Source organism: Ornithorhynchus anatinus, chromosome X5 (assembly GCF_004115215.2).
Source record: "Ornithorhynchus anatinus isolate Pmale09 chromosome X5, mOrnAna1.pri.v4, whole genome shotgun sequence".
NCBI lineage: Eukaryota > Metazoa > Chordata > Mammalia > Monotremata > Ornithorhynchidae > Ornithorhynchus > Ornithorhynchus anatinus.
In genome coordinates, this window is record NC_041753.1 from 51,928,454 (window position 1) to 51,953,892 (window position 25,439).

Consider the following 25,439-nt stretch of genomic DNA (forward strand, 5'->3'; position numbering starts at 1 on the left):
GGGCCTGGGAGTAAGAAGGGCCTGGGTTCTAATCCCTGCTCTGCCACTTGTCTGCTATGTGACTTGGGGCAAGTCGCTTCACTTCTCTGTGCCTCAATTACCTCAACTGGAAAATGGGGATGAAGACTGTGAGACAGGGACTCTGTCCAACCTGATCTGCGTGCATCCACCGCAGCACTTAGCACGGTGACTGGCACATAGTAAGCACTTCAATACCATTATTATTATTATTATTATTGTTATGTGTCAAGCACAGTACTAAGCCTTGGGATAGGTACAGGATAATCAGGTCAGATACAGACTTTGTCCCACGTGGCTCACACGCTCCGGTTGGGGGGCACAGGGGAAGGACACGTATTTCATCCCCAATTTTACAGAAGAGGAACCTGAGGCAGAGATAGGCTAAGAGATTTGTCCATGGAGAAACAGCAGGCAAGGGGCGGGGGGGTGGGAAACCAGATCTCCCGATTCACAGTCCTGCGCTCTTTCAACTAGGTTATGCTGCTTTTCAAGCTATTAGTGAAGATACTAGTGACTTTTGGATGAATTAAATGTACAGAGTATTGCTGAAAAAAAAATTCATCCTTCAATTTTTATTTTGAAGATCAAATGCAATTTCGATCACCAATCCATTAGGGGAAGGAGCACAGTCTAACAGAAAGAGCATGGGCTAGGGAGTCAAAGGACTTCAGTTTTAGACCTAGGTCTTCCACTGGGCCCCCTTTGTGACCTCTAGCACGTCACTTCACCTCTTTGAGCCTCAGTTTCCTCACCTGCATAGCAGGCATAATAATATCTGTCTCTTCCTACCCCACAGGGCTCTTATGAGGAAAAAATGAGATAATATGAAACTGCTATGGAGAAATAAAGGTACCATTCAAATTCAATGTATAATTCAAGGTTTCTACCGCTTCTGGCTGAACAAGACACCAAATTTTTATTTCTAAAAGAGACTGCTTGCCCGGTATGAGACCACGGCCAAACATCTCCCCAAAAGCCGTTTATATTCAACGAAGCCTACCATCTGTTCTCCGATTTCTTAAGCCGTTTTGGTCGCTATGACAACATGCCCGATATTTAAAACTAAAACACGCTCCTTTGAAGTTTGGGTACAATAATAATACCCACGACGATTCAAGACACAGTATTTAAGATTCATTTTGCACCTAGGGTTAAAGATCCATTTCAGTGTCCCCCACTGGATTTTAAGAAGAGACTAAAATGATGTCTTAAATTCAAACGACGAAAGGCTAAAAATACTGTAAATTCAAAGAATCGGGATTCTGTACCTGTGAAGAGTTACAAACCCCATCAGTAGAAAAGAGCTCTGTAGTGTCAAAAAGCAATTAGGTACGTCACCTTGCTTCTGGGAGGAAATGTGGTTAAACAGCACCCAAAAATATCCCCCTTCTGTTCCTTGAAATATCTCCTAAAGGAGATGCTGTCACTTGCCACAGTTGATAGTCTGCCAGCGTGTCTCAATCCACACCGTCAAGAATTGTTTTCCCGAGGTCTAACCTAAATCTCTTCTGCTACAATTCCAACCCCTTCACTGTTCCTTCATTTACCTCTTCATCATCATCATCATCGACGGTATTTATTGAGCGCTTACCGCGTGCAGAGCACCGCACTCGGCGCTTGGGAGAGTACGGTACCACAGAGTTGGTAGACACGATCCCTGCCCGCAACGGGCTTAGAGTCTAGAGAGGGAGACGGACGTTGATATAAAGAATCTATTTTTAAGTCTCCTCTCAGCATTCTTATTTCGGGCTAAATGTGCTCACCCCTTGAATCATTCCTATTTGGGTCGTGATCTTTTCTGTGCCATCACAAACTCTTCGAGGGTAAGGAGAGCGTGGTTTAACCCCACTGAACTCGAGCAAGCACTTAATACAGTGTTCTCCACGCTAGTAGGCACTCGAATACTACTGATCGGTAAGGCCTATTAAACTCCTCTACTACTGAACTAGCAGGAGTTACTAGGGTTACTATAGGATCGCAAATTTAAAGTGCACGAAGTCCTCCACCTCTCTCCTGGAGTCAAGGAAATATCATCTTAGGAGAAGCTACCAAAGGCTCTATTACGTCTAATCAATCACCGGTACGTACCGAAGGCTCACTAGGGGTAGAGCACCCTGCCAAGCGCCGAGGCTGACATTAACGTTCCTTCCTCCAGGTTTTTCCACTTGGGTTTTTAGTACTTGGTAAAATGAAGCATACGGAGACATCCTCTCATACAAGCTGCCATGAGCTTTGAGATTACTTTCTGTCATTCCCAAACGGAAAAGGATACTGAGATTCTCGGAGCCAAGTCTTGAAAGACACAAATCGAAGATGGGCTGTGACACAGCTGCAGTGAATTCTGCTTTAAAAGACGCTGTGAAGGATCCTTAGCTCAGGTCTCAACTACAGGAAGTCAATTCACTACATTATGCTGATAACCCCACTAAAAACTACTCACGTTTTACTTGCGTGCCACTGACTGTAATGTTCCCTGGTTTGGGAGGACGACTTGGCTCTCTTTGTGGCCTCCCTAGGGTTTCATTTTTTATTTTTTTTAAGGTATCCGCTAAGCGCCTGCTGTGCGCCAAGCCAGGGACTGTCCTAAACGCTGGGAGAGATACAAGCTGAATCAGTTGGACACAGTCCATGTCCCGCGCGGGGCTCACGGTCTTAATCCCCATTTTAAAGATGAGGTATCCGAGGCCCCCGTGAAGTGAAGTGACTGGCCCGAGGTCACACAGCAGCCAAGCGGCAGAGCCGGAATCAGAACCCAGGTCCTTCTGACTCCCGGGCCTGTGCTCGGTCCACTAGGCAACGCTGCTCAGGGACCCTGGACTGACTTCACCTCAGCTCTCAGAAAATAGTTACGGGAAAGGAGGGCCCCGTCAAAAAACCGTTTGAAGGTAAGTAGGGTTTGGAATTGGAAAAAAAATTGGCGAAACATTTAACGGAGAGTAGCTGACAAAAACTGACACTATCTTGTCTTAGCCAGAACTCTACTCCAGCACCCAACTTATTTATAAGCCATGAAGATGTTTGCACTAGGGAAATAAAACTGATAGGGAGGGGTAGTGTATTCAGAGCTTTTATATAAAGTTGCCCTCTCAACGGATTAATTTATGTCCCTATTTTATTTAGAGCCCAAGCAATTAAGTTTAGAGCACTTTCTATCACCAGGAGATATTAAAAACTGACCCTAGTTCTGCAATAATTTATATTAAAAAGACAAAGCAAAGCTAAACCTAAGACTGTTACCGATAAAACTATATACACGTGGGCGCACACATGCACACAGACACATATGCCAATCAACAAAAGACGCAGGGCACTGGGCCAAACAAGCCGGCAAGCACAAGAGAGGAAAGAGACACAATCGCTGCCTTCAATAAGCTTACAGTACGACGGAGAGATGAACACAAAACCATTTCTGGAGCAGAAGACGACAGCAGTGGAGCTATCTGCTTGTAGGGACGCAGTCCTTGTCCCACACAGGGCTCACAGTCTTCATCCCCATTTTACAGATGAGGTAACCGCGGCCCAGAGAAGTGAAGTGACTCGCAGACAAGTGGCGGAGCCGTGATCAGAACCCACGACCTTCCGACTCCCAGGCCCGGGCTCTATCCACTTACGCCCTGCTGCTTCTCTGGGGTTAGGGAAGGAGGTGGGTGGGAGGTCTGGGGGCTTCGGGAGAGAGCTGAAGGTGTGGAAAAGTCGGCGGGTGTTGTGCGGCTGCCATTCAGTGAGAAAAGAATAACAGACCTGTGATCGTTGTGGGCAGGGAACACGTCTACCAACTCTGCTACATTTTACTCTCCCAAGAGTCTGGTCCAGGGAACTCTAATGATAATAATAATAATAATAATTATGCTATTTGTTAAGCGCTTACTATGTGCCAGGCACCGTGCTAAGCGCTGGTGTAGATAGAGGGTAAGCACGTTGTCCCCTGTGGGGCTCACAGTCTCAATCCCCATTTTACAGATGAGGTACCGGAGGCACAGAGAAATCAAACGGCTTGCCCAAGGTCACAACGGCAGACAAGTGGCAGAGGCGGGATTAGAACCCGTGTCCTCTGACTCCCAAGCCCGGGCTCTTGTCACTTTGTATATATTTTTATTACCCTATTTATTTTGTTAATGAGGGGTACATCCCCTTGATTCTATTTACCGTGATTACGTTGTCTTGTTTCTGTCCGTCCGTCTCCCCCGATTAGACTGTGAGCCCGTCCCTGGGCAGGGATTGTCTCCATCTGTTGCCGAATTGTACACTCCAAGCGCTTAGTACAGTGCTCTGCACACAGTAAGTGCTCAATAAATACCATTGGATGAATGAATGAATGAACTAAGCCAAACTGTACACAGTCAGAGCTCAATAAATACCATTGCTGGATCGATGGATGGTAAAACAAGGCCTTGGGCAACGCTGCATCCCAGCTGAAAACTGGGAGTCAATTGCTGAGGTCAGACCTGCAAGAAGGAAGTGACTCTCTTTGAGCAAAAGCTTCCTAAGAAAAGAGAGACGAGGCGGCAAAAGGGAAAAGACCGCCGGAGGCTACAAACATTGAGCACAACATCACAGTAAGGGACAATCTGTGTGTCCAAAGTGACTGGGACCGGGGATTCCGCAATGGCCTTTTCAGCCACACACGCACTCAGAGGTGAACTTTCCCGGCAGTGGTGTCTTCAATCGATCGTACGTATTGAGCACTGAGTACTATGTGGAGAGCACTGTACTATGCGCTTGGGAGAGTACGATATTCATTCATTCACTCAATAGTATTTATTGAGCACTTACTATGTGCAGAGCACTGTACTAAGCGCTTGGAATGGACAAATCGGTAACAGATAGAGACAGTCCCTGCCCTTTGACGGGCGCACAGTCTAATCGGGGGAGACGGACAGACAAGAACAATGGCAGTAAATAGAATCAAGATATAGACTTAGCAAACACGTTCCTTGCCCATAACGAGCTTACACGAAGGACAACTACACATTCACTCACACACACACACACACACACACACACACACGCATCTTTCCCAAGCCCTTAGTACAGAGCTCTGCACACAGGGAGCACTCAATAATTCCACCGACTGATCTGTATGCCATCAACTGATCACATTTTGAAAACTGCAAAACCAAATGCAAATATAGCCTCTCTCGACTACAGCAGGGGCAAAACCCAAATTTCCCCTTCTCTTTGCCTCACAATGGTTTGGACGCTTCAGCGGTAAGTTAATGAGCTCATGCAGGCAAAAAGCACGTGGCCAGTGAGTTCCAGCTTCTGTTTATCCCACGCTCTGCAGCGCTTACAATTTGGCACTCGGCCTGCATTTCCCACCGATTCGTCAGCGGACGAAAGAAACTGTTTCCATGCTTTGCCAGTTGCAGCCAAGAGACGGCCCAAAAGGTAAATAATGGCACAAGACTGTGAAGCTTTGGAAGACCTTAAAACAGTTTGAAATCTCTTTCACTGTCCCGGAGCAATGCGGCTCGAAACCTACCATCATCGTACCCGCGTTAAGAAATAATAGAGCGCAAACTGCTCGATATTCCAGAATGATGAACTGTATAAAGAAGCTCAAACTATTTCTGTCAGATGGACGTAGCTATCGAGCATCTCCGTGAGCAGAGCACTTTATTACGCACTTGGGAAAGCACAGTACAATAGAGTTGGTACATACAATCTTTGCCCACGGAGATCTTAAGAGTCTAGAGCAGGAGTCGGACATCGAAATAAATTACAGATAGGGGAAATGACAGTGTATGGATACGTACCTAAGTGCTGTGGGGTGAATACGTGCTCCGGTAAGGGCTCAATAAATAACACTGATTGATTAAGGGGTTCAGATCCAAGGGCGTAGGCAAAGCAGAGGGGAAGGTGGGTTGGAGAAATGGGGGCTTAGTCAGGGAATCCCTCTAGGACATGTGACTTTAGTAGCATTTTGAAGGTAGGGAGTGTGGTGGTCTGTTGGATAAGAAGGGGGAGGGAATTCCAGGCCAGAGGGAGGAGGCAGGCAAGGGATCGGCGGCGGGACAGATTAAATCAAGGTACGGAGAGTAGGTCAGCGTTAGAGGAGCAAAGTGGGCGGGCTGGATTGTAGTGGGAGAGCAGCGAGGTAAGGTGGGAAGGAGAGAGCTGAGGAGGCAATTAAAGCCAACGGTAAAGGATCTCTGCTTGACGTGGAGGTGGACGGGCAGCCGCCGGAAGTCTTGGAAGCGTCGGGAGACGTGGACTAAACACTGTGCTAGAAGAATGGTCTGGGCAGTAGCGTGAAGTACGGACTGGAGAGACAGGAGGTGGAGAGGTCAGCAAGGAGACTGATGCGGTCCTCAAGGCAGGAGAGGAGACTGACCGGCAGACTGACTACGTGGGTCGAATGAGAGACACGAGTTGAGGATAATGGCAAGCTTACATGCTTGTGGGATGGGAAAGATGGCGGCGTTGTCTACGGTGATGGGAAAGTCACGGGGAGGACAGGGTTCGGGTGGGAAGATGAGGAGTTCCGTTTTGGATAGGTGAAGTTGGAGAAGCAGTGCGGCCTCGTGGAAAGATCACTGGTCTGGGAGTCGAAGGACTTGGGTTCTAATACCGGCTCCGCCACTCGTTTGCTGCGTGACCTTGGGCGAGTCCCTTAGCTTCTCTGTGCCTGTTACCTCATCTGTAAAATGGGGATTAAATCCTCCTCTTTCTGACTTAGACTGGGAGCCCTATGTGGGACGAGCGTCTGGGGGCTTGACCAATACCATTTAAAAAAAAAAAAAGTTAGAGGTGTCAGTGGGGCATCCGACTAGATAATAATAATGTTGGTATTTGTTAAGCGCTTACTACGTGCAGAGCACTGTTCTAAGCGCTGGGATAGACACAAGGGAATCAGGTTGTCCCACGTGGGGCTCACAGTCTTAATCCCCATTTTGCAGATGAGGTAACTGAGGCCCAGAGAAGTTAAGTGACTTGCCCACAGTCACACAGCGGACAAGTGGCAGAGCTGGGATTCGAACCCGTGACCTCTGACTCCAAAGCCCGTGCTCTTTCCACTGAGCCACGCTGCTTCTCCTTCCCAATTCGAACCCATGATCTCTGACTCCAAAGCCCGGGCTCTTTCTACTGAGCCACACTGCTTCTCTAATAATAATGTTGGTATTTGTTAAGCGCTTACTATGTGCAGAGCACTGTTCTAAGCGCTGGGGGAGATACAGGATAATCAGGTCGTCCCACGTGAGGCTCACAGTTAATCCCCATTTTACAGATGAGGTAACTGAGGCACAGAGAAGTGAAGTGACTTGCCCACAGTCACACAGCTGACAAGTGGCAGAGCCGGGAGTCGAACCCATGACCTCTGACTCCGAAGCCCGGGCTCTTTCCACTGAGCCACGCTGCATCTCTAGATGTCCTGAAGGCAGGAGGAAATGCGAGACTGCAGAGAAGGAGACAGGTCAGGGCTGGGGAGGTAGATTTGGGAATCGTCCGGCCACAGTTGAAGCCGTGGGAGCGAATGAGTTCTCCAAGGGAGTGGGTTTAGATGGAGAATCGAAAGGGGCCGAGAACTGAGCCTGAGGGACCCTGACAGTTAGAGGCTGGGAGGCAGAGGAGGAGGCCAGCTAAAGAGATCGAAAAGGAGCGGCCAAAGAGACGGCAGGAGAACCAGGAGAGGGGCAGTGCCGGGGAAGCCGAGGTTAGATACTGTTTCCACGAGAAGGGGATGGGTCCACAGCGCGGAAGGCAGCAGAGCGGCCAAGGACAATTAGGATAGAGTAGAGGCCGTTGGATTTGGCAAGACGGTGGTTACCGGCGACCTTAGCGAGGGAAGTTCCTGTGGCACCAAGGGGGAGGAAGTTAGATTGCCGGTGATCACGTAGAGAGTCGGAGAACAAGAGGTGGAGGTAGCAGGTGTAGACAAACTCGCACAAAGAGTTTAGAGAAGAATGGTAGGAGGGAGATGGGGTGTTAAGTGGAAGGAGCTGTGGGACCCAGGGAGGGATTTTTTTTTTTTTTAGGCTAGGGCATGTTTGAAAAGAGTGGAGAAGGAGCCACCGGAAAGTGAACGGTTGAAGATGGAGGTCATCTGACTACTTGGCCAGAAGGGACAAGGTGAATGTTTTGATACGGTGCAAAGGGATGGGGTCGGGGTCGAAAGAGCCGGTAGAGGGGGTAGAAATTGAGAGTAGGCGGGAGATCTCCCCTTGGGATACTGCTGGGAAGGACACCCCTTTTTGTGTTTTAAGTACCTGGCTAAAATTAAATCACATGGATAGATTTGACTGAATGGGAATTTTAAGGTAAAGAGGAATATCTTCAAAAAGGTAATAATGACTCATCTGTGAATCTCACAGTCCATCTTTACAAGCATCTGTTACTATTAATTCCCCGGAAATGATCTGAGTCGTCCATTCTTTTTACAGATCCCAGACTGACTCACAGAAAGATAAAACATGTTTATTTGTTTCTTCCTCCAGGTCATGTAGTAAAACTATGCTGGAGCCAGGAAAGGAATTTATGAGCCCGGGTTTTTCATCTGCATTCCCTGACCCTGTGTCTTCACATGCCCCGTGATAAGATACTTTCAGAAAGACGGCACCGATTAACTTCTTGCTCTGCCTGTAGGATAATTAACACTTCAGAGGCTATACTGTACCAGGTGATGGGGGCTTGCAGATCCAATACTTTCTTCATCTCTAGATTTAATGATGGAGCACATTGTTCCTCCTTAAAATGTAAGGTTCCTTTTACATGTGGGCTTCCCCTGGAAAAAAAGAGGGAAAAAAAGTGAACGATACCAGACGACGGAAATGAGGGTGCTTCTCTTTTATTTTAGACACGCCAGAGATCAAAATACACACAGTCCCACCAAGTCAAGTTCGTAAAATCAAGTATGGCCAAATAAAGCACATTTTTTCCGAATCTCAAGAGGTTGTTTTTTTTTTTCCCAGGATCAATTAAACCGGATTATCTCAGGGAAGCCTTTTCTGAGTGTCCTTACACATGCAACAGTAAATTTACCATTGAGATAATGGCAGATACCTTTAGCGTAGACAGCAACGGGTCCCTAGTCTGCTTGCACAAAGTGCTGTTTTGCCGAATAGCATGTGAAGGACCACACTTTGAAAATCGAGCATTCGCATAAGTTCACATACAGACATAGAATTTAAAACCTTTTATTCTCGGTACATGTCGATTTACATTGCTTTTTGATGGTGTTCGTATACATCCCAGTTCTATAATGCAGGGATAGCGTTCTTACGAAACACACCTTACATTTTACAGCGGAGGAAACTGAGCTCCAGAGAAGTCAAGTAACTTGCCCAAGGTTAATCAGCAGACAAATGGCAAAGATAGATCGCAAACGAATAGGGGAGGTCACTAGTAAGGGGCAGAGGCCGGGGGCTCTGCCCGAACCGCGGTATCGGACTATTTTGCTTTAGGAAAAGAACCACCTACTCGCGACGACCAAAAACCGGTTTCTTTCGCCCACGAACCACAGAGCCGGTCGCTTGACTTACAGCCATCTTGCTTAACCCCCGACCTGTCGAGCTCTGTGTTTAGCAGACGTGATATCCGAACGAGCCGCTATCAACTGCCCAAAGAAAGACTTGGGACGGACCTGAGTTTAGTACATCGAAGAATTAATTAAGGAAAGAAGAATGAATGGATTCGGGGCTCTGAAATTAAAAAAACGAAACAAAACTTTCCCTGCTGGCAAAAAAATAAAAAATAAAAATATTTAAACCCAGGTTTAAGGATCTTCAATTCCTGCTTCATAGAAATTGTAAAAGAGGTTCTCTTATTTAAAAAACATATACATACATATGTACGTATATGTCTATCAGTACCCACTCATTCAGAAGTATTGAGTCAGCTTAAGTATTTCAATGACTCTGACCTTTAAACTACAGATACGTGTCGTGTCGCTGGCAGGGCCAGACCAGAAAGGAATGCCTGATTTAAATGCCACATCACCAGCTGCAGCTACATGGCTACGATTACAACAAAATGAGTGAGGTAATGTGAGTGTCTATAAAACAGTCTCCCACATTTCCAGAGAATGCATGCATATACATTTCTACTCGAGTAATTTCTTTGGCATTGAACGCTAGAATTACATCCCAGGCCAGGTATTCAGTTCGGAGCACTAAGAATTCCTTCTCATGCTTCTAAAACCCTTCTCGGACTTCTCCCGCAAATAGCACTTGTTGGCCTCCGGACAAGTCAGTAAGCAAAAACGAGTCTAGGGTAATCAAAGGCAAAGGCAACCAAACAAAGTACGGTGGGGTTGATTCACTTCCATCACAGTTGGTTTGGACAATTCGTTGTCGGACGTCAACCAAAGAGCACCAGTTGACTGCACTGTCCAGTTGGTAGGAGGACTGATCTGAGTTCCAGAAAGATACATCTTTTTTTTTTATTACGATGCTTAAGCGCGTACCGCGTGCCAGGCCCCTTACTAAGCGCCGGGGTAGATAAAAGCTAAATAGGTTGGACGCAGTCCCTGACCCACACGGGGCTCGCAGTCGTCACCTCCATTTTACAGATGAGGTAACTGAGGAACAGAGAGCTGAAGTAACCTGCCCAAGGTCACACAGCAGACGAGTGGTAGAGCTGGGATTAGAACCCAGGTCCTCTGCCTCCCAGGCCCGCGCTCTTTCCACTTGGTCAAGCTGCTTCTCCGTTTGGCTGAAGGATCTCAGGGAACTATCAGACATAAAATCCATCACCTGAACATGAGACTAGTGATGATCTAGGGCCAAGAGAAGAAGGCCAAGGGTGGGCTGTGTCCGTTCGTTATTTTGTAGCGATAAGGGTAATAACGACCGTGGCATCTGCTAGACGCGATGTGCCGGGCACAGTACGAAGCGCTGGAGTAGATACAAGGTAATCAGGTTGGACACAGTCCCTGTCCCACACCGGGCTCACAGTCTTAACCCCCATTTTACAGATGAGGTAACCGAGGCACAGAGAAGTTAAGTGACTTGACCAAGCTCACAGGGCAGACAAGCGGCGGAGCCGGGATTGGGATCCAGGTCTTCTGACTCCCAGGCCTGTGCTCTACCCACTAGGCCACCCTGCTTGTATCTCTCCCAAGACTTCTAGGGCAGAGTAATATATTCTCTTTATAAATACCATAACCGTAATCATAATTATGAATAATGCACCTCAGAAAGAAGATTTTTGACTAAAAAGGTCCCCTTGAGAATGTGAAAAGAAGAGGGAAGAATCACAGGAGAGAAGAATGAAGTTCTGAAACAACCTAATGGGCAAAAGTGACTAGCACATTTTGTTTAAAAATAAGCAGTAAAAGCAAGAGGCTGCCTACACACTTTTTCTTCCTTAGCGGTTTTTATTTTTCTACATGAACCTTCACTGATGAAACTATCCCGCTTGACATTTTGACCTGTTCCCATGGAAACTGCTTCTAATGCCCGATTCGACCCTATCATTACTCGTTCAAATCAGTAGAAAAGGAGAATAAAAAACAACCCCATGACTTCCAAGTCCAGGGCCAGAAAATGTGGCATGCTTAGGGAGGTAAATATGTACAGACTCGCCTGTTTTTGGAGCGTGGGGACTGGACTGAATTCGGATTAGCGTTTAGAATTTCCCTTGAAACGAGTGGAGATCCCAAGCCAGCCGAAGAACACCGAGCACGACCCGTGATGCTCTGGTCGCAAGTTTAAAATTCTCATTATATTCTGCCACCTGACCCAGCTCCGCCACGTGTCTGATGTGTGACCCTGGGCAAGTCATTTCACCTCTCGGTGCCTCGGCCACCTCATCTGTAAAATGGGGATTGAGACTGTGAGCCCCGTGTGGGACAGGGACTGCGTCCAACTCGATTTGCTTGTATCCAACCCAGCGCTCAGTACGGTGCCCGGCACAGAGTAAGCGCCTAACAAATACCATTAATACTATTATTATTATTATTATTGCAGTAGTAACGGCACTAGGCCTGGAGACCAGACTAGAATACCCCTATTGCCGATGCACTCCTGACCTGAAATATCACAGCGTTTCTTATTTCTGCCCATGAATTTATCATTTCAAAGGGACGACGAATAACTTTCAGAAGGCATGTTTTGGTTTTTTTACTACACTTTTATAGGAAAATCGAAACACTACAGTTAAGAAGACAGGAGAATTGGGCTTGCAGAGCATATTCAAAGTATCATCTCTATAGACACCATGTGGCTCAAGCCAAACAAGAAAAGGTCATTTCTACACTGAACTTATTTGAAATATTAAAAAAGTCATTCGTAACGTGCACCATCTGGCAAAATTCCAACGATCTAACTCAACGGGAAAGCGGAGCAAGAAAAGCAAGAAAGTCAATGAGAAAAGCCCAAACTATCTGACTTTATTTACTTACGGTGGTAGTTTGCACAAGAGTTTGTTCAAGTTCATTTCTAAACTGGAACGAGATGTTTTCAGAGACCAGATGACCTTAAGAGATTGTTTGCAGATCTTTCCCCACAATAACAATGGCGATGGAAATTAAGACCAGTGTACCCTAGTAGAAAAAGCACAGGCCTGGGAGTCGGAAGACCTGGGTTCGAATCCTGGCTCTGCCAACTGCTTGCTGTGTGACCTTGGGTAAGTCACTTACCTTCTCGGTACCTCAGGTTCCTCGACTGTAAAACAGAGATTCAATGCCCGGCCTCCCTCCTACCCTGAGCCCCCTGTGGGACGGGGGCTGCGTCCAACCTGATGCTCTCGATTCTACCCCAACGTTTAGGAGAGTGGCTGGCACACAGTAAGCATTTAACAGGTACCGTGATAATTACAGTGAGACGACCACCGTTCCCCATCTTGGGTGTTCTGCCTTGTTCCAACAGGTCTAAGCTCAGCTTCACTTGGGCTCCTCCTACTTTTGGTCGGGATGGCAGGAAGGAATCCATGCGTACAATGGCAGTGGCTGAATGGGTCATCGGGGGCTGTGGCTAGGACGCTGTGGTGGTGCTGGATGGTATATTTCCAGCTGGTTGGGAAATTCTATCTGTTCGGTGAGGGCCGGAATGGCCACCGGCTCCTCCACTCCTTTTAGACTCTACCTCCATCTTGATTTGAGCCTCCAAAATCGGGTCACCGTACCGGTAGTTCCATTTTAGACCGTTTTTTTTAATCTTAAAATTCATAGAAATGAACCGAAATACTTAATTGCTGAAAAAAAAAAATTGCAACCCCCTCCCCCCCCCCAAAAAAAAGATAGAATCACGAACCTCACTCTCTGAAGCGCTTTGAAATATTCAAAGCCCAGGAGTCAGGAGACTTGGGACCCAATCCCAACTCTGCCACTGGCTTGCTGTGTGAACTTGGGCAAATCATTTTTTTTTTTAATGGTATTTCTTAAGCGCTTACTACGAGCCAGGCACTGTGCTAAGTGCTGGGGTCGACACAAGCTAATCAGGTTGGACACAGTCCATGTCCCACATGGGGCTCACAGTCTTAATCCCCATTTTACAGATGAGGTAACTGAGGCACAGACAAGTTAGGTGACCTTTCAGTTGACCTCTCTGGGCCTCAGTTTTCCCATCTGTAAATACGCTAAGATTGTGAGCCCCGGAACATGGACTGTGCCCGACCAGTTAACCTGGAATCTTTCTCAGCACTTAGCACAAAGTAGGTGTGTAACAAAAGCCATAATTATTATTATTATTATTTTTACTAAATAAGCACCTTCTGCCAAACTTTTCAGGAAAAGTAAAAAAATCGATTTATACTCTGAACATGGCCGGATTTAATGCACACCTTTTTATGACACAAGAGACACTTGCAATTTTGGCCTTTATCTGTCACCCTAGGTCCATGTGCTTCAAAAGATTCCTTCCTGAAGGGAATCAAAGTTTCTCGCTACGCATTAAGTCGGTTTTTAGATAAGTGGGGATGCATATTTCATTTAGAAATTGAAATAGCTTTCTTCCCCAGCACAGTTTAAAAGTTCACAGACGATGGGGCGTAATTATTTTCAAGAAGAGAATCCGATCTCTGGTCACAGATGCATACCTATCTCTCTCACAGGCCCGAAACCTTGGTGTTATCCTCGACTCATCTCTCTCACTCAACCCACACACCCGATCCGTCACTAAACCCTGTCGGTTCAACCTTCACTTTACTAAAACCCGCCCTTCTCTCTCTATCCAAACTGCTACCGTGGCTCAGCGGAAAGAGCCCGGGCTTGGGAGTCAGAGGTCATGGGTTCCAATCCCGGCTCCGCCGCTTGTCAGCTGTGTGACCTTGGGCAAGTCACTTCACTTCTCTGTGCCTCCGATCCCTCATCTGTAAAATGGGGATGAAGACTGTGAGCCCTACTTGGGACGACCTGATTACCTCGGATCTACCCCAGCGCTCAGAACAGTGCTTGGCACATAGTAAGCACTTAAATACCAACAATTATTATTATTATTCTTATTATTACTTTGACCTATCCCGCCTCGAATGCCGCATCAGCCTCCTTGCTGCCGCCCTCCCCGCCTCCTGTCTCTCCCCACTCCGGTCCACATTTCACTCTGCCGCCCGGATCGTTTTTCTACGAAACCATTCAGTCCCCGTTTCCCCACTTCTCAGGAACCTCCAGCGGCTGCCCGTTCGACTCCTCACCGGACGGACACTCAGCACTCAATCCCCTTGCCCGCTCCGACCTCACTTTGCTGCTTTCCTACTCCAACCCAGCCCGCGCACTGTGCTCCTCTAATGCCCACCAACTCACCGTACCTCGGCCTGGTCCGTCTCGCCGCCGACCCTCTGCCCACGTCCCGGAAAGCCCTCCCTCTTCATCCCTGACAGATGATCGCTCTCGCCGCCTTCATAACCTTATTAAAAGCACATTTACATTAATGCCCACCTCCCCTTCTAGACTCTAAACTCGTTACGGGCAGGGAACGTGTCTGCTAATTCTGCTACACTCCCAAGCGTTTAGTACAGTACCCTGCGCACTGTAAGTGCTCGATCTCCTCCAAGAGGCCTTCCCCGACTAAGTCCCCTTCTCCCACTGCCTTCCGTGTCACCTCTGCACTTGGATTCGCACCTATTCACCCCTTTTATTCACCCCTCCCTCAACCCCCCAGTACTTCCGTACCTATGCGTAATTTATTTGTTTATATCAATGCCTCTCTCCTCCTCTAGACTGTAAACTCGTTGTAGGCCAGGAATGCATCTACCACCTCTGTGACACTGTACTGTCCCAAGCACTTACTACAGTGCTCCGCACAGAGTAAGCGCTCAATAAACGACCGATTAATACATTTGGATTACGAAGAAGGGCTCTGACCCAGCGATTTGAATGAGATGTCCTGCTGCCCTGCCATTTTCCCACAGGTCAAAGAAACCGGGCCAAGCTGAAAGCAAATGAGGCGGTGGTATTAAAAAAAAAAGTTTAAATCATTTGTGCCTCCTATTGCCTTTTATTTAGATTTCAGTGCGAATTTTGCTCGAGGAGGAACTGTGAGGATATCTGCTGTAGGTAGCAACTTGCATTCGTCTAGACGGATGATCTGAACAGCGGGAGAAAGGGTATTATGTGAGGGGAGAAGTGATATGTGGGGGGGAGGGGAGGCGGCGGAAATCGGTGCCATGGCAACTGCGGCAGTGGTGGCGGGGAGTTGAACCGGTCCAATTAGGGGAGGGACAGGGAGGGAGAGAGCGCGCCAGCGCTAAACCGATCCCGGTGGCTGTTGATTCCTAAATCTGCTCCCGGGGCTTTACGGCGTGGGCACTACGGGCTCCGTGGCCACACCGTATCCCCAAATCTCAGTTTAGCTCCTACTCACGGCAGGCTATGGCAGCCTGCATCAGTTCCAGCCGGGTAAAAGCTCCCACCCCCAAGGGCCTGACCGACCAGACACGCTCTACACCAAACCAGAGGGAGTCCGGCTTCTCCACTTGTCAGCTGGGTGACTGTGGGCAAGTCACTTCACTTCTCTGGGCCTCAGTTCCCTCAGCTGTAAAATGGGGATGAAGACTGTGATCCTCACGTGGGACAACCTGACGACCCTGTATCTCCCCCAGCGCTTGGAACAGTGCTCTGCACCTAGTAAGCGCTGAACAAATACCAACATTATTATTCTCTTCTGAAGGACCGTACCGGCCACGTGGCCCCCAGGTGATAATCAGGCAGGTGTTCGATTCTCACAGACCACGGGCGCCTCCACCTCTTCACCTTCCCTAGCCTGAAACCCCAAAAGGGGAATTAGAGGAGCAAGGGCGAGTGCCCAGAGACACGGGGCAAGTGCAAACTAGTCTTCCATTCTAATCAAAGACAAGGATCTCGAGGATCAACCAGAGTTAGGAAAGGAAAACCGCGTCCCCGTGAACCAAAGCTCCGCCACTCGCCTATTGTGGAACTTGAGCGAGTCACTCACCTTCTCTGTCCATCAGCTTTCTCATCTGTAAAATGAGGATAAAACGCCTGTTCTCCCTCCTACTTACACGGGGCATCCCGTCCGAGACCGGGACCGGGTCTGACCTGATCATCTTGTCTCTCTCCCAGAGCTCAGTACATTCATTCGACTGTATTTATTGAGCGCTTACTGTGTGCAGAGCACAGAACACCACAATACAAATAGCATTGTCATTATCATCAAAAAGGAGGAGGAAGGAAGGAAAAGGAGGAAGACGAGGAGTTGAGCAGGCTGATTAGGAGGAGCAAGAAGGCTGGGTACTCCTCTCTCGGCTCAAACTATACAATTTCCGACGCAAGAACTAGAGAGGGCTGAAGGGTGGCAGGAGTCACTCTCTCCCGAACTCCAAACCGGATGCCAGGATTGCACCTGGAGAACTGGGAGAGGATAACCGTCGAACCCCTTAATCTGAAAGACATTACCTGGCTCTTCACTATTTTACTTCAGCTAAGAGTTAAGGACCTGCTAGAGCATCGGTCCAAGACGACGTCTGTCGGTCCGGAACGATTCGAAGGACTCTTCAAACCTTCGCCGAGACCAAGCTTCGCCACTCACGTTTTGAAAACGTACAGCGATCTCTAAAACTACCAATTAAAAGGGGGTGTGTTAAATTTCAAATTTAATCTGGCCCCGACTACAACGAGGGAGGCGCGTGCAGTTTTTACATGCAGAATAGGCCTAATTTTTGCAAAATTAAAACGAGGGCGGCTGAACGTAGACTATATAAAAATAAGTTTAGCGATACGGGGAGAAGAAAAAAGGAGACGGAAAGGAGGGGAGAAGGAAGAGGAAGGTAAGGTGATACGTGCACTTTCCCAAATACTGCATACACTAGGCACCCAGTGGATTAACCTGCCCGCCGGCCCTCCTCCCCCACTGTGTTCTTAATAAATACCATCGATGATGATCTCGGTATCCTTTCATTTGACTTCCTGGTCTGTCATTAAAATGAAGCTTAATTTTAGACTCCCTCTCTCGGCAACTGTCTGTAGGCTAAAATCAGGACAGTGGAGGAAGACGGAAGCAGCCCGTGGTTCTACAGCTACTGGGTTTCCCCCTAAAGCAAAGCGGTATTTCCTCCCACAGACACAGTCCGAGCCTGACATTCCACCGAGATTGGAGAGCAGACAGGAGGAGGAGGGAGCGAATAAGAGAGGCTGTCTTGGGCGATGGCGTAGCGGATAGAACCCGGGCCTGGGAGCCGGAAGGTCGTGGGTTCTAATCCCGGCTCCGCCACCCGTCGGCTGTGTGACCCCGGACAGGTCGCTTTACTTCTCTGTGCCTCAGTCACCTCATCTGTAAAACGGGGATTGAGACTGCGAGCCCCACGTGGGACGGGGACCGTGACGAACCCCATTTGCTTGTACCCACCCCGGCGCCTCAGAACAGTGCCTGGCGGATAGTGAGCGCTTAACAAATACCGTGATTATCATCGTGATCTACTTCCTGCCTTGAACCTCTGCCCTGGCCCTAGCTTCCTTCTCAAACAAGGGACGATAGAACAACTCTATATCTAGTCAGCTCAACTCTTTACTCCAGCAGGGAGTTAAAAAAAAAAAAAATCGTGGCTGGCATGAGCATCGTGTGGAGGAATGCTAAATATAAACTGCCAGATGGCAAAGATTCAAAGAATTTTTTCCGGTATTCAGACGCTGAAGAATGTCTGACCACTTCTCATGGCACAGCCCGACGTTGGGCCAAATCCCCAACGAGCCCTCCGTTGAGGCAGCGAAGGGAGTCCGGGTTTCGGGTGAGCAGATGTTTCTCGCCGAAGAGAGTCCACTGGCAGACTCCTTCAGTATCCAAGATTTCTTAGGCTGCAGTCCGGAGGGGCATGCGTCACAGGCCCCAAACACCAAGGTTTCAGCTCCCCCCCTCCCCCGCTATACGCCCTTCTGGGTCTCACCTTGTCCCCGTCAGCGCCTTCTCCGTCACCTCGGCTCCTCCTCTTCCATCCCTCCTCCGAACGTCCCTTTTACGGTCCGTACGCTGGGCCGTGACCCGTGTCTAACTCAGGGCCACGGCTTGTGGGCCGAGCTAAGAGCGACCCACGTGCTACTTCCTCCACCGCGTCTGCGCTGGTGCTCACGACCCCTTTCGTTTATCATATTTATCGAGTGCTTGCTGCCCGCGGAGCACTATACCGAGCGCTTGGGAGAGAGTTGGTAGACGTTCCCTGCCCGCGACGGGTCCCTCGGTTTGCATGGGCCAGTCTTACGTCGCTACTTGATTCTATCTCTACCTCTCCATGCCTTTTCCCAACCTAGCCTAGCTGGTGCCACCTTAAACCTGTCATTCCATCTCCTCCGCAGACTCAGTTTCCCCTTCCTCAACGTTAACCCTCCCATCCCCAACATCCCTCGCTTCAACCTGCCGCGTAAGGCTGGAACCCCGATCGTTCTCCGATTCCCTTCTGACGTCGGTTTACGGACGAAACACGACCGCCGTGTTATCTCACTTCGCATCCTCTCGGGCGGGCAGGGGCGGGCTGCATCAAGTTATTTTCCAGTTGGAACCGCGGGGGGGTTCGGCAGGGGCGGGACAGGGGCCGGCGCTTCGGGTTGCCGCTGTATCGGTGGGTTGGCTCCCGCCGAGGCCACTGCCGCCGGGGGACCGGGGCCTGTGGCCGCGGCAATGGAGCCGGGTCGTTTCCGCGAGGGAGGTGGCCGCGGCCACAGCCGACAGAACCTGGCCGGCGGGCGGGGTCCCTTTTACGCGACTTGGCCTCGCCCGCGTAAGGGGCGGAGCCAGGATTAGAACCCAGGTCCTTCTGCCCCCCAGGCTCGGGCTCTTATCGCTAGGCCGTGCTCTCTTTTGCCTCAGCCCACTCCGGCACTCTGTGGATGAGGGCTGGGAGGGGGCAAGGCTTCGAAGAGCTAGTGGGCCAGAAAGCCACCACTGGTGAGACTTCTCTGCCCTGACTGGAAATTCTGGAATGGGTGAGACGAGTGAGGCTAGGAGTCCAGCCGATTTGGGGTTTTCGGGTTTACATCTTAGATCAGGAGGGTTTCAGAATTTCCATTTGAATTTCCTTTTTCGCATTCCATTCCACTGGATCCCAACCTGCGAATTCTATGATGCTCTGACTCTATGTCCCTCTCAGGGTGGAACCTGGAGAGTTTCCAGTACTCTACCAGTCTGGACTACGGGAGGGAGAGTCAAGCAGAGGCCTTACCCATTCCATTCCTAGCTTGGGCAGTCGCTAGCGAGCGGAAGGCCGCCTGCTACAAGGCAAAACTCACCCGTGCCGGGCAGCAGCAGTACGGGAGCGAGTCGAGGGCGGAGCCTCAAGTTTACTGCGCGGAAGGAGGGAGTGGTAAACCACTTCCGTATTTTTACCAAGAAAACTCTACGGACCCACCACCAGAAGGACTGCAGATGGAGGTGAGGCGTTCCGGGAGAGGTGCGTCCGTGGCGTCGTTACGGGTCGGAGACGGCCCGACGGCATAAGTTGAGACGATTCTCCGAGACGTAGAGTGGCCAAGTGGAAAGAGCACGAGCCCGGCAGTCGGAGGACCCGGATTCTAACACCAGCTCTGCCGGCTGCCTGCTGTGTGACCTAGGGCAAGTCACTTAACTTCTCCGTACCACAGTTTCCTCAACTGGCCTGTTCTTCCCCCCTCCAACTTACGCTGTGAGGTCCGCGTGGGACCGGAACTGCGTCTGATCTGATTCAACTGTCTCTATCCCGGTACTCAGAATCAATCGCTGGCATTTATTGAGTGCTATGTGCAGGCCTGCATGGCCCGTCTCCATCTGATTAGAGGATTGTACATTAAATTACTTATCTGGCTTTTTCATCCAGATGTACTCCTAACTCTGCCCTGTAAAAATCCTGTTCTTCACCCTGCTCCGATAACTTGTAAATGATTTATTTCTGCCTGTCTGATTTTCAGTGCCCGATAGGCAGGGAATGTGAATTCTGGTTCTGGTACATTCCTCCGAGGGCTTACTACGGGGCTCTGCACACTGCAGGCGCTCAAACGCCACCGACAGAATAGTTAGGACGCATAAGTGTCAGCCCAGAAAGGAACGCTCTTTATGTGCACATAAAAAGTGAAAGTGTGTCGGTCTGAAGTCTTTTCGGCAACACCCACAGGCATGGATAGGATTTCGCTGTCGGCAGCGTCACCTTGAAATATGGAAGGACAGCCATGGGTGGATGTGTTAAAAAGAAAAAAAAAAAAAAAGACAACCATTAAAAGTACTCTGTGGTCAGTTTTGTGGCAAACCTCCCTCCCATTTGTTTATCGGCCTTCAACCTCTACAATAACTACAGCTAAGGGCAGAATTGATTTTTTTCATGTCAAGGTAGCAAGGCCGCTCAAACAGGAGGCACTTCCGCACGCTGATATGCCTCAGGGACGACGGGCAGAGACAATGAAAATACGGGAAACACAGGACAAGCACGGTGCCTTAGTGGAAAAAAAGCGTGGGCTGGGAGCCAGGGGACCTGGGTGCTAAATCTAGCCCCGCCACTTGCCCGAGGTCACACACCGCTGTGTGACCTCGGGCAAGTCATTTAACTTCTCGGTGCCTCAGTTTGCCCCTCGACTGCAAAATGGGGATCCAGTGCCTGTCCTCCCTCCTAGTTAGACTGTGAGCCCCACACAGGACAGGGAATGTATCCGGCTGATTAACTTCTATATACCCCAGCGCTCGGGACAGTGCACGACGCGTAGTAACGTCGGTATCTGTTAAGCGCTTACTCTGTGCAGGGCACTGTTCTAAGCGCTGGGGTAGACACAGGGGAATCAGGTTGTCCCACGTGGGGCTCACAGTCTTAATCCCCATTTTACAGATGAGGGAACTGAGGCCCAGAGAAGTTAAGTGACTCGCCCACAGTCACACAGCTGACAAGTGGCAGAGCTGGGATTCGAACTCATGACCTCTGACTCCCAAGCCCGGGCTCTTTCCACTTAGTAGGCGCTTAACTAACCCCACTGAAAAGGCGGGGGGCGGGTGGGGCGGTACAGTCGGATATCCTTCTTCCAGCCCACCCGGTACACTCCGCTCCTCTGCCGCTAACCTCCTCACGGTGCCTCGTTCTCGCCTGCCCCGCCGTCGACCCCCGGCCCACGTCCTACCGCCGACCCGGAACGCCCTCGCTCCTCACCTCCGCCAAACTGGCTCTCTTCCCCTCTTCAAAGCCCTACTGAGAGCTCACCTTCTCCAGGAGGCCTTCCCAGACTGAGCCCCCTCCCTTTTCCTTCCGCTCCTCCTCCCCTCCCCATTCCCATGCGCATCTGTATATATTATTTATTACTCTATTTTATTAATGATGTGTCGATATCTCTGATTCTATTTATCTATTTTGCCGGTATCGATGCCTGGCTACTTGTCTTGCTGTCTGTCTCCCCCTTTAAGACCGTGAGCCCGTCGTTGGGCGGGGATTGCCTCTATCTGTTGCCGAACCGTCCATTCCAAGCGCTTAGTATAGTGCTCCGCACACAGTCGGCGCTCAATAAATACGACTGAATGAATGAATTTGGCAACCCTATCCATTACAGGAGTGTATGCCAGTGTGTACAGCAATGCACTATACGGTTCCCTAGTGCTTTAGAGAAGCAGCCTGGCTCAGTGGAAAGAGCCCAGGCTTGGGAGTCAGAGGTCATGGGCTCGAATCCCGGTTCCGCCACTTGTCAGCTGTGTGACTGTGGGCAAGTCACTTAACTTCTCTGTGCCTCAGTTCCCTCATCTGTAAAACGGAGATTAACCGTGAGCCTCACGTGGGACAACCTGATGACCCTGTAACTACCCCAGCGCTTAGAACAGTGCCCTGCACATAGTAAGCGCTTAACAAATACCAACATCATTATTATTATTTTAAGACCGCGATACCTCTTTTTTTTTTTTAATCTGTTAAGCGCCTATGTTCCAGGCACTGTGCTAAGCGTTGGGGTAGAGACAAGCTAATCAAGTTAGACCCTATCCCTGTCCCACACGGGGCTCGCAGTCTTAATCTCCGTTTTACAGATGAGGTAACTGAGGCACTGAGAAGTTAAGCGACTTGCCCAAGTCACTTACCTGGGAGTAAAACGGCACGCTGGGACGCTGACCCAGATCGTTCACTTCGTTTGTATTTTGAAAGGTACCTCAGTTGACGTTCCCGGGATTTGGTGAAGTAGAGTGCTGTAAGTTAGAATGCACTCATGTTTTCTATGGGTGTTTACAATACCTCTGTACCTGAAGGTCTTAAGGAGCTAACTTTATAGGATATTTAAATTATGAGAATTAAACTCATTTTTTGAATTTTTCTTTATTTAACTTACATCTGGTACAGTTCACTGGAATCTCTGAAATTAAATTCAAGCGACTCACGGTTTGTACATTTTACGAGGCAGAGGATGTCAGAAATAGGCACCAAAGATTTTAATTCAGTAAAGTTTAAGACGCATAGTTAAGTCAAATTTAAAAGACTGCTTTTCTATTCAAAGATATACAACAGTCATAACTCACTAAAAACTTGCAAATATATCAGTTTTCCTGTAAACACTAAGGACAAGATGTTTTTAATGTCATTAAAATGCCCAAAGGGTTCTGCATAATAAGTGCATCTGTTGAAAAATCCCCAAACAAATGAGCAAAAATACTCTAGGCTTATTTGAATCTGTTCTTGCCAACTCAGACGCATACAGTGATGCAAATACACAAAGATTTAAAAAAAAAAAAAATACAATCAGAAGCAAACTTACTTGGGATACACAGGCTCATAAAGGTACCTCTCCCCTCTTGCTGTTACAATTTGAAAAAATAAGATATAGCCATTTGTAGTCTGAAAGAGAAAAACATTATTAGTGGCGGTACAAGAATATGAATATATTCATAACACTCTTTTCAAACACTCCTGTGCATTTTGTTTTCACGGAATCATCTCTTTTCCTATCATTACACTACAAAAACAAGCCTCTAAGAAAGAGTATCTTTCCTAAATGAAGCAGTCGCATGAAGACGGGGAACGCTGTAGGCAGGGAACGTGTCTACCGGTTTTGTTATACTGAACTCTCCCAAGTGTTTAGTACAGTGCTTTGCACACTGAAAGTGTTCAATCAACACCACTGATTTTGATGATGAATCTACTCTTGAACTTACGCATGCTTTTGCATAACAAAGTACATTTTCTTTTCGTAATGCAAATCAAATATGAAGTAATGTGATAGATAAGGTACCTTTAAAATCTCATCGTTTCAACTAAATTAGCCTAGGGCCACTTCAGGTAAAAGTTGGGCTAAAATTGGGATTTGGGTAATTTGGGCAGGCAAGCGGAAGGGGTGATTCAGCTCCCTGACCTTTCCTTCCCTAGTTAGCTTAGGTTCACATACTCTTTTCTACGATACTGTTTTTACAAGTCCCTTGGAAATCACTGTGACAAATTAACGCAGATCTATTATTTAACAAACAGTCGATTCTTTACCAAAAAACGTAAAACTGAACGGATCGCGTTCTCTGAAAACTATAAGAAAGGAGAGCAATTTACGGTGTAACCGTTAACCTACCTTTTCAAAGCAACCATATGATAAAAGGTTAAAATCAATAAGGACAAATGAAAAACAACGCCACTCGAGACAGAGCATCTATAAACTGAAATGTGTCCGAAAAAGACGCTGACCTGCATTACGTCATCAATCAAATACGGGGGTGGGGGGGTCCCAACAATGGGGAGGATGTAGGGAGTCTATCAGGGGGATGACAAGTGAGAAAGTTAGCTTGAGAGGAATGATGAGTGTGAGCAGAGAATGGATACGTAAGGAAGAGAGCTAACCGCATGTCTTCAAGTCAATGGTCGGGAGTTTCTGCTTCACGCGGAGAGGAACGGGTTAGCAACTGAGGTTTTTGAAGAGTGGGCAGATGTGTGCAGAACGATGTTTTAGAAAAACAATCCAGGCAGCAGAGTGAAGTATAGGCCGGGGAGAGGAGAGGCCCGAGGCAGGAAGGACCGTGAGGAGGCTGAGGCAGTGGATAAGCCGGAGTAAGACCCGGTCCTGGAACAACACAGCGGTCCTGTGGATGAAGAGGACGGGGCAGTTCGAGGAAACGGCGCGAAGGGAAACCAGGCGGGATTCGCCGCTTAACCGAACAGAGGGGTGGAAAGTGAGCAGGGCTTCGGAGAGCGGGGGGTAGAGTGGCGGTGGCGACGACGACGGGAGATGCGGAAACAGACGCAGAGAATTTAAGCGTCAGAGGACACACGGCAGGCAATCAGAACCACCCAGGACTCCTGACGCCCAGTCCTATGTTCTTTCCCCTAGGCCATGCTGCTTCTCTACAATCTAGGGGGACCAGGAGACGCGGGAGAGAACTGTGTCAGTGAAACCAAGGTTAGATGGTGTTTCCGGGAGAAAAGAGTTGGTTCCCCCTTTGGAAAGCAGCCGAGAGGTCGAGGAGAATTAGACCAGAATCCGTCAGGTTTGGCAAGGTGGCGGCAACTGGCGGATCGGTACTACCCCTGTGTTCTACTGTACTCTCCCAAACGCTTAGTACAGTGCTCCGCAAAGACTAAGTGCTCAGTAAGCACTACTGATTGACAGCTCCTGAGATTCAAAGTATAACCGAGTCCCCAGCTCTCAAATAGCAGCCGGTTCATTTTTCCAAGTTCAAAAGCTTATTTTATTCAAACGTGATCACGAAGGATCGGGGACTTGGAAGCCGAAAGACTAAACCGTTCCATATCCTCGGGCGCGGTATGAGTCTAGAAATTCATACAGTTTAAATAGGTTGCCCACCGCACGCGGAAGAAACTAAATAGCGGGCCTCTCGATTTAGTAGCGTCTATGAGAGTAACAGTCGGTGGTAAATACGCTTCAGCCAAAATATTTCATACCAAAGCTGCATTCTTACAATTTCAATGTCAATTGGGCATTCACCCAAAAAGAGACTAAAAGCAAGTAGAAGTAAAATGAAGGGGGTTGAATTTCTTTCCAGTACTGGTTTCCTGTTTTTCAGTTAAGGAATGCCAAGTGGAAACACGACTTAACTTCTTCTACAAGACAGATATTTTTAGTCGGGAAGCTCATCGTTTTTAATGCATTCGCACTGCTTTGGATCAGCCTG

The 25,439-nt window shown here is 48.5% G+C and overlaps 1 protein-coding gene across 4 annotated transcripts in view; it reads right to left on the minus strand.

Moving 5' to 3' along the window:
• Positions 1-25,439, minus strand: part of RIC1 (RIC1 homolog, RAB6A GEF complex partner 1) — a 116,051-nt gene that overhangs the window by 45,836 nt on the left and 44,776 nt on the right. For 2 of the 4 annotated variants that reach the window (XM_029054958.2, XM_029054959.1), the window contains 2 exons: positions 23,084-23,163; positions 8,636-8,743 (listed from right to left, as the gene is read on the minus strand). In XM_029054958.2, coding sequence (XP_028910791.1) covers positions 8,636-8,743; positions 23,084-23,163 — 188 coding nt within the window. Of the gene's footprint in view, positions 1-2,109; positions 2,314-8,635; positions 8,744-22,415; positions 22,521-23,083; positions 23,165-25,439 lie in introns of those variants that run through there. The other 2 variants (XM_029054960.1, XM_029054961.1) reach the window with 2 other exon arrangements.